Below are 14,808 nucleotides of genomic sequence, written 5' to 3' on the forward strand. Positions count from 1 at the left end.
GAAGATGACTTCATATTTTTCCAGTCTTATTTATAGAATAATAAAAATAAAATATTAATATCTATCTTTTATAATTTTTACTACATATTATCATCTTTTAACCAAAAAAAAAACATAACTTTTAATTTTACTATTTATGGTACTTGGGGTGAGTTATTCTCAAAATTGGGCTTGCAAATCAATAATGCCAAAAGGCTAATTTGTTTAGTTTAATTGTTTTTAAATTTATAATAATAAAATAATCATTTTCCTAAAAATTAAGAAATTAATTTTATTTTACTGTTTTTAAATTTATATTAAAAATAAAATTATTGATGTGGTAGGATTATATTATTTATGATGGAACATAATTAATAAAAAAATGGATCATAGCATCTAACTAGACTCAATGAAATCAAGCTTAAAATAAGTTTGAATGTGTCACCTTATACTTTAATAATCAAAATAATAATAACAATAACAATGATAATAATAATAAATAAATAATTTTATTAATTATAATTAATAATAAAAAATAAAAAATAATATTATTTTTAGCACCATGAATTTATATTAAAATATTAGTTGATATGATTGCATGAAGTCAAGCTACAATATAACACTAATAATAAAAATAATTATTGGGATAACTTTTATTTCTATAAAAAAAAAATTAAAAAATATATTATTTCAAAATATATTTTTCCTTTTTTTTTTGAAATTTTAATTTATTGCTTTTAAATTTATATTAAAAATAAAATTATTGATGTGAGAGGATTATATTATTTATGGCGCGACACAATTAATAAAAAAGTGGATCATGGCGTCTAACTAGATTCAATGAAATTAATCAAAATAACAATAACAATAACAATAATAATAATAAATAATCCTATTAACTATAATTAATAATAAAAATGATTTTTATTTTTTTTTATTTTTAACAAAATGAATTTATATTAAAATATTAGTTGACATGATAGAATCAAGTCAAGTTACAACATGACACAAATAATTAAAATAATTGTTGGGATAACTTTTATTTCTGTAAAAAAAATATATTATTTCAAAATATATTTTTCCTTTTTTTCTTTAAAAAAAAAATAGAAAATTAAATTAGACCCATTTGCTTCTAGGAGTTGTGAGAGCGTTTCTGAGTCCACATCGCCAAGCTCCACAGTATCACCAGGCCCTACAAAAATCCAAACCCAGGATGGCCTCCTCTCCGCTTCTCCGTAAGTCCTCACAATTCCTTACTTTTTTTTTTTTTTTTTGTCTTAATTCGCCATACCCACTTCCAATTTTCCCTTTTTCTCTGAGAATCTTTTGTGAAAGTTTCAATTTTATAATGCTTTTCATCTCACCCTTATTGCAGAATTAGGGTCTTTTAAGACTGTATTAAGTGTCCCATATTCGGAAACCTGAAATTTTCAATTGGGGTGGTTTTTTATGGGTCCAAATCGATAAGGAGTTTTGCCCAGAAATGTGTTTTAGCAGAAGAGAGTGGTAGTTACTTCAAATTTGTAACTTTTGGTTTGCGCTTTGTTTGTTTTGTTTTGCATCTTTTGGTTGGCGATTGTGAAGTGTCAAATTTGTCATTGTTTCCTGCAATTTAGATTTGGACCAAGAATAAGTTGAAGCCTGTTAACCTTATTGTTGTTAATCGTGTTGGTATGCCTTGTTGGTCAATTACCCTGTTGCTAAAACTTTTGAGTTAAATTTGTAGTTTAAATCCATGTGTTGAATCCTTGGCTTTTAAGAGGTCTGGTTTGAATCTCACCACTTATTTATTCCCTTTGTATTGAATCGATGTGGGAGAGAAACAGGGAATCCATGGAGGCTAGTGTTAAGGCAATTATCACAACTATTAAGCTACTTCATTTAATATACATTGTTGATCCATTATCTAATAGCATAAGCTCTAGGATTAAGTGGTTATTAACATTTACTAAGGTTGGAATTCCTATCTTATCTTGGTAAGGTAGATGACTTCTTCTCTCAATTTATGGGGCTAGGGGAAGCACCCAACAACTAAGGTAAATGGTTTCTCAACTCCCAAAATTGCTAAGTTAATTTATTAATGCAAGAAACGCTTCCCCTTCTACCAACAGGTTAAGAGGGTATTTCCTTCACTTACTCTGCTTCTTGTTTCCATGTTTGGGCTATAAGGTAAATGTGGGGTGCTAATCCCTTCCAATTTTGTTTCCATGTATTAATATTGTTGGAGTATATAGTTGCAAACTAGAAGAATATAGTTGGAGGAATGGGACATGCTTTTGTAGATGGTGTCTCAAACTCAATTCCCATGCTTAAACTTTTTGAGTTTAATTTGTAGTTTAAAATAGTGTTGAATCCTTGGCTTTTGAGGAGTCTTAGGTTTGAACCTCACCACTTATTTATTCTCTTTGTATTCAATACATATGTGAGAGGATGTCTTAAGGCAATTATCATAAGTATTAATCGGCCTAACGTACATTGTTAATCTACTAATTAATAGCATAAGCTGTTGGACTGTAACCAACATTTCCTGAAGTTAGAATTCCTATCTTATTTTGGTAAGATAGATGACTTCTTCTCTCAATTTACAAGGCCTTGATGCACTCTACAACTAAGGCAAAGGGCTTCCTGAGTTCCAAATTGCTAAGTTAATTCACTGATGCAAGAATTCCTATCTTATTTTAGTATAATAGATACACCTGGCAATTTCTTGTATCCTTTTTCTTGGTCATCACCTTGCTAATTTATTTAGAAGTGGTCAAATGGCCACAAACTAAAATTACCTCTCTCTCTCTCTCTCTCTCTCATGCACATAAATACACATCATTTTTTGCTCAGTCTTTGTGAACTATAGTTCCCTTGTTATTAGAATTCTGTTAATTCCTCATATTAGTTTGAAATTTTATTTTTTTGATTTATTTATTTATTTATTTTTATCTTTGTATTGGAAGATGTAAGTTATGTTGGATATTTATATTTTTGTAACTTCAATAGTTCTTTTTTTTTTTTTTTTTTCTGTAGCAAGAAGAAAGCTTAAGCTTAAGGTTCATGTTGTATATATATGCTTTACATAGTTTGATTGTACACCAAGTGTTTGTTTGCTTCGGTTTGTAGTCTATGATATAGGTTTCATACTTAGTCGCCTACCATTTATTTATTTTTATTGCAATTGTCATAATTACCATATATTCTTTTTGTTTTCTGCTTTGTAAATTGATTTTTGAGATTGACATGTCATTTTAAAATGTACTTTTATAATATGCTGTGTTTATTACATATTCAGACTGTGGTCAATGGTGCGTTCCTTTTTTCTGCAATGTGCTCTCTTTAAAGTTAGTGAATTTGTTGCAGTCTGAACATAATTTAACCCATAGGACATGTATTGCAGAAAACACCTACATTCCACAGTTTATTGAAACAATAGCAACACATTACCTGTGCGGAGCACTTCAAGAGGTCACTGTAGCTACAATTTTGAGCTGATAACATCAAACGTGCAGCCCTTAAATGCAGCTTCTTTGTTGCCTGGTGAATTTTTTGCTCATATATACTGCTTTGCGTTTATCTTCTATGTGTGCCATGGTTACTATCACAATATCCAATAGCAACATGCCATGTTCTCACTTTTCAACCTTCCTTCATGGTTTTGATCTACTACTGCACTATGATTAAGTTTACCACAAATCTGACAAGTTATGTTACCTGAAGAATTTGAATTGCTACTGCTCTTATGATTTTAATCAGCTTGCTTCTCAAAATTAATTCTATGAATCTTGATTATAACACAGGTAGTTGCCATTTCGCTAATTTGAAGCTACCCATTGATCATTTTGACTAGGATTATTGTTGAGAAATAAAGGTTGTTGGATATTGGCTCAAAACAATGATCAATTAGTCAACCGATGATGAAGTCAATTGCAATGTTGATGTATATAACTTGACATGTAAAAGAGAAAATAAAAAATAAAAAAATTGTACAATTACAGTTCAATGGCAAGAAATGATATGGTCCTTCAATGGATGTGGGGGACTTTTCAGATCACATTAATTGTTTATCCCTTGTGTGTTTGTTGTGGTGTTTCTATTAGTCTCAATCCTTCTTAAGATTGGTGCTAGTATTTTTTGAGTTGTTACTGCTCTATTCATTCTAAGGCTAAAATATTCTCTCTGAACTTCAAATTTTTCTTCGCAGATTTGATGAATTGCTTTCCAAATCAAGATTATTGTAAGCTTACACAAAGTACAACATGAAATTACATACAATATTTAATTCATTGTAAGTTCACACAAAGCATACATACAATCATTGTAGCTGCATGCCTTAAGTTTTAGCTACGATTTACTCTCCTCTTCAGCCACACCAATTTGCCCACAATTTTGTTTACAAAACCAAAATAGACTTCATAGCAAGATTTGCTAAATGTACAAATGAAAAAGGGAACTAAAACACCAACTGCAAACCCCAACCCAACACTCAAGTAAAACCACTGATCAATGAAGTTATTGTCGGTTTCATCTTCAACATCACTTTGCCCTTTATCTAAACCTTCATCTTGGCATTTAGTAACAAGTGGAGCTCCACAAAGATTTGGATTTCCAGCGAAGGCCGTCCCTGTAAAGGTTGTCATTTGCCCCATGAAGGGGATCTTACCAGAGAAATTATTATTTGATAAATTCAAATAACTCAAAAATGTTAATGAGGACATGCTTGGAGGGATAGTGCCAGAGAGCTTGTTACTTGACAGATCAAAAGATAACAATTGATGCAACCTCCAAATGCTTCCTGGAATCTGCCCGCTAATGTGGTTTTTCGACAAGTTCAAAACCACTAAACCAAACAAGTTTGTTATTTCCTTCGGAAAGTCTCCACTTAAATTATTGTGGGGGAGGTCTATGCTGACAACCAGAGAAAGAGTCTTGGTGTATTCTAGAACTTGCCCTTTTGCATTTACAAACAAGCTTTCTTCATAGTAGTGGACTGAAGACATCCCATACAATAGATACTGATTTTTGTTTTGCTCTTCAGCCATGGCTTTAAGATCACCCAAAATAGCGGGAATGGTTCCAGTCAAATGATTTTCCGCAAGGTCCAGCACATGCAGTGAATCTAAATTGGAGACGTCAGACGGAAGTTCCCCGGAAAAGGCATTGGACCTCAAGTTAAGAATTCTAAGATGGCTGAAAGCAGCTCCCATCCATGATGGAATGCTACCTGATAATTTGTTGTAACTGAGATCCAGGGTTTCCAGATTTGATAAATGTTGGAAAGATGGAGGAAGCTCTCCAGAAAGCTTATTCTTGTTTAGGTGCAGAGACCGAAGCTGCTTTAATTTACCCAGTGATACTGGAATCATTCCAGACAAACCATTGTTCCCAAGGTCAAGAATCCTTAGGTTAGAGCAATTATTTATGGTCGAAGGGATGCTTCCTACCAATCCATTCCTTGAAAGATCAATGACCTCAACATTCCACATATGTCCCACAGAAGCAGGGATGGTTCCTTTTATTTCATTATCTGAAAGAGAAAGGAACCACAGTTCTGGCATGAATTCACCTATGCGCTGTGGGATAGGACCAGAAAATTTATTGTCAGATAGATCTAGTAAGTAAGCCCCACGGTTTGGAAGAGGAATGGGTCCTTGAAAGAGGTTGGAACTGAAATCAATAGTCGCAAAGGGGCCAAGATTCAGTGGATTTGGTAACTGACCTTGTAAATGATTGAGAGACAGATTTACCCACCCTATGTTAGAAGAAATATTCCAAAACCAGTTTGGTATGGAACTTGAAATGCTGGCATTTGAGAGAACAAGATACTCAACTTCCTTTTGTGACTTGAGCCAAAGTGGAAATGAAGGACCTAAATGACATGAACCCATCTCAAGAAAGTGGATTTGGAATGGAGGAACCCAATGGGAACTGACATTCAAAGTAAAAGAATTGGAGGACAATAATAAATATTTCAGCTTACTTAGCTTGGAAAAATTTTCTTCAGAGAGAATTCCAATCAAATTGTTGAAGGAAACATCCAGGTAAACCAATTCAGAAAGCTGTCCGAAACTGTCTGGAAGAGTCCCTTTCAGTCTGTTGGTTCCAAGCCACATATTGGTCAAGTGTTGCAATGTCCCTAAAGAAGCAGGGATGCGACCTTGAAGATTGTTATCATCCATTCTGAGTTCCACAAGCTCTTCAAGCTCACCCAACCATTCCGGCAGTTTTCCAGTTAACTGATTGCTTGACAAACTTAAATGGGTGAGATTGGGCAAAGGACTTTCAGAACTGCAATTTTCAGGCACCTCAAGGAATGTTGGTAGACTTCCTGTCAAGTTATTAAACCCCAAGTTCAAATACTTTAAGTTGCAAAGAATTCCGATTGAGCTTGGAATTGTACCTGTATAAGTAAAAGAACACATCAAGCAATAGCTTAATTAGCTAATAGTAACAATAATGATGCTAAATAATAAGAAACTAAATTCATAGACAACTGAATTAAAGAGAAGATACAATTTTGTACTTCTTGTAAAGTATTAATCAAATTACACATACACGCGAGTAGAAAATAAAGAAAAAAGACAAGATTTTGAACGTGATTCGATGATCAATGTGATCTTTATGTCCATGGAGTGCTTCAACACTCAAGAATTCACTAATCAAAAGGAATGTGAAGGGTCATAATGGTAAAATTCTTGAAAAAACCCGCTTAATTGCAACCGCATTCTCTGAAAACAAAACCCTAAAATATCAATAGGTTAAATATATAATAAAGATAAACTCGTTATTCACCACATAAAAAAAAAAAAAAAAAAAAAAATCTCTAGAGACACTACCCCCTTCAACCCCTACAAATTCAACGGAGAGTTCAACCTCCAATATCCTGAGCGAAATGCAACAAAATTGACCTAGGCAACACAGTCCAATATAAAGCACTAATGAAACAAAAGGGAAGAAAAAGTAACTGATTTTTCCTTTGTTTGGATATGCAGTAAAGTTGTTTCAATAGACAGTTAATTTATCTATATAAACAAGTTCCTTTTTATGGTAACCTCAACATTATTCATCTAATATCAAAATGATGAGTTAAGGTAAATTTTTGTAGGCAAGAGGGGGAATTTACCATGTAAGTTATTTGAAGCCAAAATGAGCACCTCTATCCTTCTCCAGCTTCCCTTCAACAACTGGGCGCAACTGCCTTTCAGATTTTTATTACCAGAGAGATCCAAGTACTGCAAATTAGGTAGCTCACTGAGATCCAGCGGAACCCTCCCCATAACTCACTGTTGCTTATGTCTATGGATACAAGGCTGCTGACATTCACAAGCCATTCAGGAAACTTTGAATTGAAGGCGTTCTGACTGATAGATAGAATAGCAAGTGAACTAAAATTGGAAGAACCTAGGGATGAAATTGAACCAGAGAGGGTACACCCAAGAAGATGCAGATCAGTTAAAATTGGAAGCTTACTTAACACCCCAGCCCAATGAGGCCCCACCATTGAAAGGTTGGCATGGTTCATGTTAAGATTCTTCAAGGAAACAAGACCAGCCATCCAGTCAAGATTATCAGACCATAAATAAGAAATTTCGGAAGAAAGATCAAGAGACTGCAAGTTAGAGAGGTTTCCCAAATTTGGAGGAATTGCACCACTAAACCCAGAATTTGATAGGTTTAGATATTGTAAATTTTTTAACGATCCAAAGAATTGAGGAATTGAGATGTCATCAAATGAGTTGCCACTCAAATCTAAATACCTCAAGAACTTGAGTTTCTTCAACGAGGGTCTAATCTCTCCACTCAATTTCGTAGAACTCCAATTCTGATAATCACTAAAACTATCATATGAGTTACGAAGATCTATTGAAACCACAACTCCTGTGCTATTTTTACAATTAATTCCTTCCCAGTGACAACAGTTGCTACCTTTCCATGATGAAAACCGATTCTTGGAGTATTTGAGACCATTTTTGAAGTCAACAAGAGCTTCTCGATCGGACTCTAAGCAATTTCCCGAATGGACATCGCCATTACAAGCAAATTCTGTGGTTATTAGACAAAGGGTGGCGAAAATGAAACCAAGAACCAAAATTCTCTCCATTTGACATTCAATTCTGCAGCTGCAAACAGATTAAAAAAAAATTAAAAATAGAAGCAATGCAGAGAATTAAACAGAAGTATAATCCAGAAGTACAACTTGCCCGGTTAAAGAAGCGATGCAAAGAAGATAACTGAAAGATCCAACCATGTGAGCATTAATAAAAGGGGCTTTCTTAGTCTTTTGTTTCATATTATTTGTCAAAACTCCTTAATGAAATGACTCGAGATGCTTTTCTTGACTTAACATCAAATTTCAGGTGGACTAAAACATTGAGGGGTATAGAAAAAATTTCTAGTGACTGAATAACATTTTCCATGATCACACCACCCTTTAAATTTTTCCCTGCCCCATACGTTATTTCCACGAGGACTTGTGTTATTCTAGAACATTATTTCAAGTTCTATTTTTAATTTCATTATATATCTTCATAGTATACTTTTATGTTATGTTTGGTCCCAAAAAAATTGAGAGAAAAAAAGAAAGAAAAAAAATTTAAATTTAAAGTCTATAAATAATTTTTATGGATATGTTTGATTCCTAAAAAGTTTGAGAGAAAATGTGATAGAAAAAATAGAACGAATAAAAAAATAAAGGAAAATAAAAAATAGATTTTAAGTTAATAAATTATTTTTATATCTTACTTCAAACTTATTTTACTTATTAAACTCTTCTTTATAGAGATTAAATGATTTAATTATATATATATATATATATATATATATATATATATATATATATAAGTTTCTTATTAATTTTAATTATATTTTTTTTTATTTTCGATAGTAAAACCAAATATGAGAAAATTATTTTTCTTAATATTTTATTTTCTTTCCTTGATATTTTTTGAAAACCAAACACAACCTATATATTTCTTCAAATTCATTTATCTTATTTTTCTTCGATTATATAAAAATTAAATAATTTTAAAATGCATAAGTTTTTAAATAATTTTAATTATATTTGATTTTTTTTTTATATTTTCCATAGTGATACCGAATATGAGAAAATCATTTTATTTAACATTTTTTTTTTCTTTTTTCTTAGTACTTTTTAAGAACAAAACATAGACTTAAGGAATGTTTCAAAATAATTTAATTAGTGAATTCCTTTGCAATTGAAAGTCTACGTATTCATTTTATTTAACATTTTTTTTCTCTTTCCTTAGTAATTTTTAAGAACCAAATATAGACTTAATATAATTGAAATTACCCGATTAAAGAGGATAACTGAAAGATCCAACCATTTGAGCATTAATAGAAGGGGCTCCAGCTATTCCCTAATTTTCTTAGTCTTTGTTTCCTATTATTTGTCAAAACTCCTTAACTCTTACTCCACCGAAAATGACTCGATATTTGTCAAAACATCAATTTCGGGTGGACTAAAACATTGAGGGGTATAGAAAAAATTTCTAGTGACTGAATAACATTTGCCCAACGAAAAGAAGGTAAAGAAATTTGTGTTGAGCTTTTTTTTCAAATACATGTGATATATTTTAAGATTATGTTTGATTTTTCAAAAAGTATTAAGAAAAAAAAATGTAAGGAAAAATGGTTTTTATTTTTTATTTTTTTATTTGGTTTCATTGTGAAAAATGTTACAGAAAATCAAATATAATTGAAATTAGTTAAAAATTTTATAAATATTTAAATTATTCAATCTTTATATAATTAAGGAAAATAAGTGAAATAAGATATAAAAAAATTATTGATTTCAAATATATATATATTTTTATTTTCCTTTATTTTTTGTTCCTTCTAATTTTCTTTTCTATTTTTTCTCTGTCATATTTTCCCTCATATTTTTTGAGAACCAAACATAGACTAAGCATTTTTCTGAGAGAAATATATATATTTTCAAATATATAAAATACTCATTTTAAACTTTGAAATATCTTACCTGAGAGAAATAATAGATGTAAATCAAGGTATTATGAATAAGTTAAAAGCTTAGATTATTCAACATAAAAATAACATTATTTAATCTATGGGATTGCTTGGTGGTGTAATTTGGAAATTTATAGTATTATTTGGTATTCTTATTTTGGAAAACAATTTTTAAAAATGAAATTAAATAGAAAACAGATCCATAGAACAAATAGAAATTGATTTAGCTTGTTTTCAAAGACAAAAAGAAAAATATAAAGAAATAAAAATAATAGTTTAAAAAATTTTAAAAAGCAAATGAAGTAAACACAATCTCTTTCCTCTTTCATTTCTCTTTGCCATCCAATACCAAAATCATCAAATATGATTTTTCTTAATTACATGTATTCTTTTAATTTTCTTTAACCTCTCTAAATTTTTTCATTAGTGAAATAGATTCCAAATCAAGTAATATTTAATATATAGGATTTATTCATTTTTACAAATAATTTAAAACTCAAAAATCAATCCAATTAATACTAAGCAGCCATCAAACTCAAAGTCGATCCAATTAATATTAAAAAACGAAGAACCTTACAACTATATTGAAAGGTGATATCTTTTGAAGCATTCAAGACCTTACAACCATACTAAAGGTGACATCTTTGAAAAATTCAAGTCCACACAAGATAATGGCCTTACAACCATATTGAAGGATGATATCTTTTAAAATATTCAAGACCTTACAACCATATTGAAACATTCAAGACCTTACAACATTCAAGTCCATGAAAAATATTCTCCACACAAGATGATATTAGATAAGTTTAATATTCTCAAATTATTATGAATCATGTAGGACTAACTTGGCCAATATTATTACAAAATTAAAGATTTATTATCCAATACCAAAATCATCAAATATGATTTTTCTTAATTACATGTATTCTTTTAATTTTCTTTAACCTCTCTAAATTTTTTCATTAGTCAAATAGATTCCAAATCAAGTAATATTTAATATATAGGATTTATTCATTTTTACAAATAATTTAAAACTAAAAAATCAATCCAATTAATACTAAGCAGTCATCAAACTCAAAGTCAATCCAATTAATATTAAAAAACGAAGAACCTTACAACTATATTGAAAGGTGACATCTTTTGAAACATTCAAGACCTTACAACCATATTGAAAGGTGACATCTTTGAAAAATTCAAGTCCACACAAGATAATAGCCTTACAACCATATTGAAGGATGATATCTTTTAAAATATTCAAGACCTTACAACCATATTGAAACATTCAAGACCTTACAACATTCAAGTCCATGAAAAATATTCTCCACACAAGATGATATTAGATAAGTTTAATATTCTCAAATTATTATGAATCATGTAGGACTAACTTGGCCAATATTATTACAAAATTAAAGATTTATTATCCATAATGATAAATTATGAAAAGTTGTTTTAAATCCAAATATGTCAAAGTAGCTAGGTGTACCATTAATATAATTAAGACCAAATTATTTTACTATATACACTTAATAGATTAAACACTATATCTATCTTGCAACTTAAATAATTACTTTTAATTTCAAAGGAAAATGGTATTAGAAAATAATATGATCTGATACACAAACTTAATTCCTTCAATCCTAACTAATGAGAAACATACACATGATATCACCTGATGATAATAGATTAGTTTCTTTCAATTATTTGTTATTATACAAATATCTAATAACTTAATTTGCCTGTATTCCATTTCCAATGTGGGATTGAGATTGCATTTTTAAAGCTAAAAAAAAAAACACAATATGCAAGTGAAGGGCTTCGAACACCTTGAGTAAGAGATCTCTTTGTAAGGTTGTTGGTGCACTAGGACTTTCATTCATTTCATTATTTATTTATACACCAAAATCATCCAAGAGTAATATTGTTTTAAATATCTTAAGAATTGGATGATTTCATGTTTTCAACTAAAACCTTGTGTTAAATGATTTTTAAACTTTTGTTAAAAGGTTTTAAGTTGAAAAAGGTTGAGTGTTGAGCAAAAAAAAAAAATGGCTCAATCGGTCGACCGGTTGTGCTCGTCCGGTCAAGGACCGGTTGAGGGAGGCCAAAAATTTTCTCTCTCTCCTAATGGCCTTCTCTTCCCGGTCAAGGTTGAACCTCAACTGGTTGAGGCTCAACGGTCACTTTCCCTAACGGCTAGTCAACCAGTCGACCCCTAGCTCGACCGATCAAACCCCCAACGGCTAGTATGACTTTTTTCTTTTATAAAAAGGCTCCAAACTTCATTATTTCATAAGCTAAACCTTCCTAAATCTTTCTTGATTATATTTGAGCCTTGGAAGAGTATTTTTGAGTGCACCATTATTTCAAAACTTGCATATCTTTAGTGCACCATTCAATCCTAGTTTCTCTTGTATCATTTGAGCTTAAAGTTCTTGTGCTAGGATTTTTGAGAGATCATTTTATTTGTAAATCTTGGAGAGGAATTTTCTCAAGTGAGGGGTATCACTTAAGAGGTTGTTCAAGAGTGGGATAACTCTTGAGAAGTGTAAAGGGTGCTTGGAGCCAAAATTCCAAGAGGGTGAATTGGAACCATAATCCAATTGTAAAGAGATTGGAAGCTTGGTTAAAGTTTCAAGATAGTGGAACCCTCACTCGATTAGGAGGTTGAGGAGAGTGGACGTGGGCAAAGAAGTGTCAAACCACTATAAACTCTCATGTTTGCACTCTCTCTTCCCTAACTCTTTTAAATTATATGCAATTGTGTTTATTTTGTTTATTATATATTTGCATATAATTGTCTCTTATTTTTGCATAGTTTAAATTTGTGAAAAAGATACCATCAGCCTATTTACCCCTCCTCCTCCTCCTCCCCCCCCCCCCCCCCTCCCTCTAGGGTGATTACCGTAGTTTGGATTAGCCTCAAATTCCTAACAATTGGTATCAGAGCAAAGCTTCTTGTTAAGACTTAACCGTCTAAGAAGTAATGGTTATTCCATCAACCTCATCCCAAGTTGAAAGTTTTTCAACCACCCGACCTCCACTTTTCATGGGAACCGATTATCCCTATTGGAAAACCAAAATGACTTGGTTTATCCAATCTACTAATCTTGATTTATGGGATGTCATTGAAGATGGTCCCCACATTCCTTCAAAATTAAAAAATGGAGTGATGGTTCCAAAACTTAAGCATGAATGGGATGAACTTGATAGAAAGAAAGTTCAATTAAATGCCAAAGCCGTTTTTATCTTACATTGTGCTATTGATAGAAATGAATTTAATCGTATTTGGCATTGTAAGTCAGCTAAAGAAATTTGGAAACTATTAGAAGTCACTTGTGAGGGAAACGACCAAGTTAAACAGTCTAAAATCAATATCCTTATGCATGATTATGAATTATTTTCTATAAAGGATTTTGAATCTATTGTTGAGATGTTTTCTAGGTTTCTTGTGATTGTGAATGAATTTGAAGCCTTAGGAAAGACCTACACCGAAGTAGAGAAAGTCATGAAGATCTTAAGGTCTCTACCAAAGAAATGAGAAACAAAAGTGACGACTATTCAAGAATCGAAGGATCTCACCAAGCTCTCACTTGAAGAACTCATTGGGTCACTCATGACTTATGAGATAGAGTTGTACAATCATCAAAGAGTTGAAGAAAATGAGAAAAGTATAGCCTTTATGGCTATAACAAATGATGATGAAGAGGAAGAGGGTGAAAGTGAAAGTGATGAGGTAAAATCCAATTCTAACCGTTTTGATTTTCAAGATGAGCTTCAAAAATTATATTTTAATCTTGAAAAACTTGGTTCCAAAAATATCCCTCTCAAGAAAAAGATTTCTTGTCTTCTAAATGAGCTCAATGAGGATAATGAAAATTTTGAAAATATTGGAAAGACAAAAATCCCTTTTAAAAAGGAAAATGAGGAGCTAAAAATTCTCAAATGACCAAAAGACTTTTGATATGATTTTGGCAAATCAAAAATTACAATTTTTAATAAAAGGAGGCTAGCCTATAAGCTTTTAAAAAAAAAAATCATTTTTTTTAAAAGGAAGCCTCTAGTTTTTCACCTTCAACTATTTGCAATTTTTGTGAAAAATGAGGTCACATTAGTAATATTTGTCCCTTAAGAAAATCTCCTCATGTTCTTCAAAACTCTAAATTATTTTGGATTCCAAAGGGAAGAAAGACTAACCCTCTAGGACCTAAAAGGATATGGGTACCAAAGGTTACTAAATTTGTTTTGTAGGAATCCATGCAAAAAGGAGGATATGCTTACATTGGAAGAAATGCATTGATAATATTGGTAATGGTATCCCTTCTAAAGCTAAATTTGCAATTGGTATCCCTTTGCTAACACTTGGTATATCTTTTGATAATATAATTTTTGGTATCACTTTGATAAAATTGGCATATTTGTTAAACCAAGGTTTTGGATTTAAAAAGAAGATTTTTTATATATACCTATATAAAATTGAATGATCATATGCTTGTATGCCCTAAATATGTTATTCAATGCATGTTATATATCTTTTTAAATGCATATGTTCTCCCATATATATTTTTCCCAATCATGCTTTAAATTGGGAATGCTCTAAAGATGAGCAATCTTTTATTTGGAAACTATTCTCAAATGGAAAATGGGGAGATTCATTTTTCATGAGAAATCATATCATGCTTATTGTTTATTGTTTTAAACTTTTGATAACATGTGATTCTCCTTGTATACTTTATTGAAACGTTTTGTTGATGACAGAAAGGGGGAGAAGTAATGGTAGGTTGCTAACTTGGGAAGATATTTCAAATATTGTTTTAGCAATCCTATTCATATTGATGCTATGTGCTTTTTTGGTTATATTTG

At 31.1% G+C, this 14,808-nt stretch overlaps 1 protein-coding gene and 1 long non-coding RNA gene across 3 annotated transcripts; one reads left to right on the top strand and one right to left on the bottom strand.

Moving 5' to 3' along the window:
• Positions 1-1,255: 1,255 nt before the first annotated feature.
• On the top strand, positions 1,256-4,018 carry LOC117922751. Of its 2 annotated transcripts, XR_004652535.1 has the most exons (3): positions 1,256-2,148; positions 2,998-3,504; positions 3,765-4,018. It is a non-coding gene; the product is annotated as an uncharacterized LOC117922751 (long non-coding RNA). The 2 variants fall into 2 exon arrangements; XR_004652534.1 differs by lacking the exon at positions 3,765-4,018 and having other exon boundaries at positions 2,998-3,743.
• Positions 4,019-4,268: 250 nt separating this feature from the next.
• LOC117921881 (receptor-like protein EIX2) lies at positions 4,269-7,241 on the bottom strand. The gene is made up of 2 exons (XM_034839828.1): positions 7,088-7,241; positions 4,269-6,364 (listed from the first exon to the last, which is right to left on the bottom strand). Exons 1-2 carry the CDS (start codon positions 7,239-7,241, stop codon positions 4,305-4,307), a joined length of 2,214 nt encoding a protein of 737 aa, XP_034695719.1. The 3' UTR covers positions 4,269-4,304.
• Positions 7,242-14,808: the final 7,567 nt, after the last annotated feature.

This window comes from Vitis riparia, chromosome 9 (genome assembly GCF_004353265.1).
Source record: "Vitis riparia cultivar Riparia Gloire de Montpellier isolate 1030 chromosome 9, EGFV_Vit.rip_1.0, whole genome shotgun sequence".
Lineage (NCBI taxonomy): Eukaryota > Viridiplantae > Streptophyta > Magnoliopsida > Vitales > Vitaceae > Vitis > Vitis riparia.

Coding starts and splice junctions, on each gene's coding strand:
- LOC117921881 (XM_034839828.1), bottom strand. CDS start 7,241: ATGGGGAGGGTTCCGCTGGATCTCAGTGAGCTACCTAATTTGCAGTAC. Junction 6,365..7,087: donor GGCTTCAAATAACTTACATG/GTAAATTCCCCC, acceptor TTACTTATACAG/GTACAATTCCAAGCTCAATC.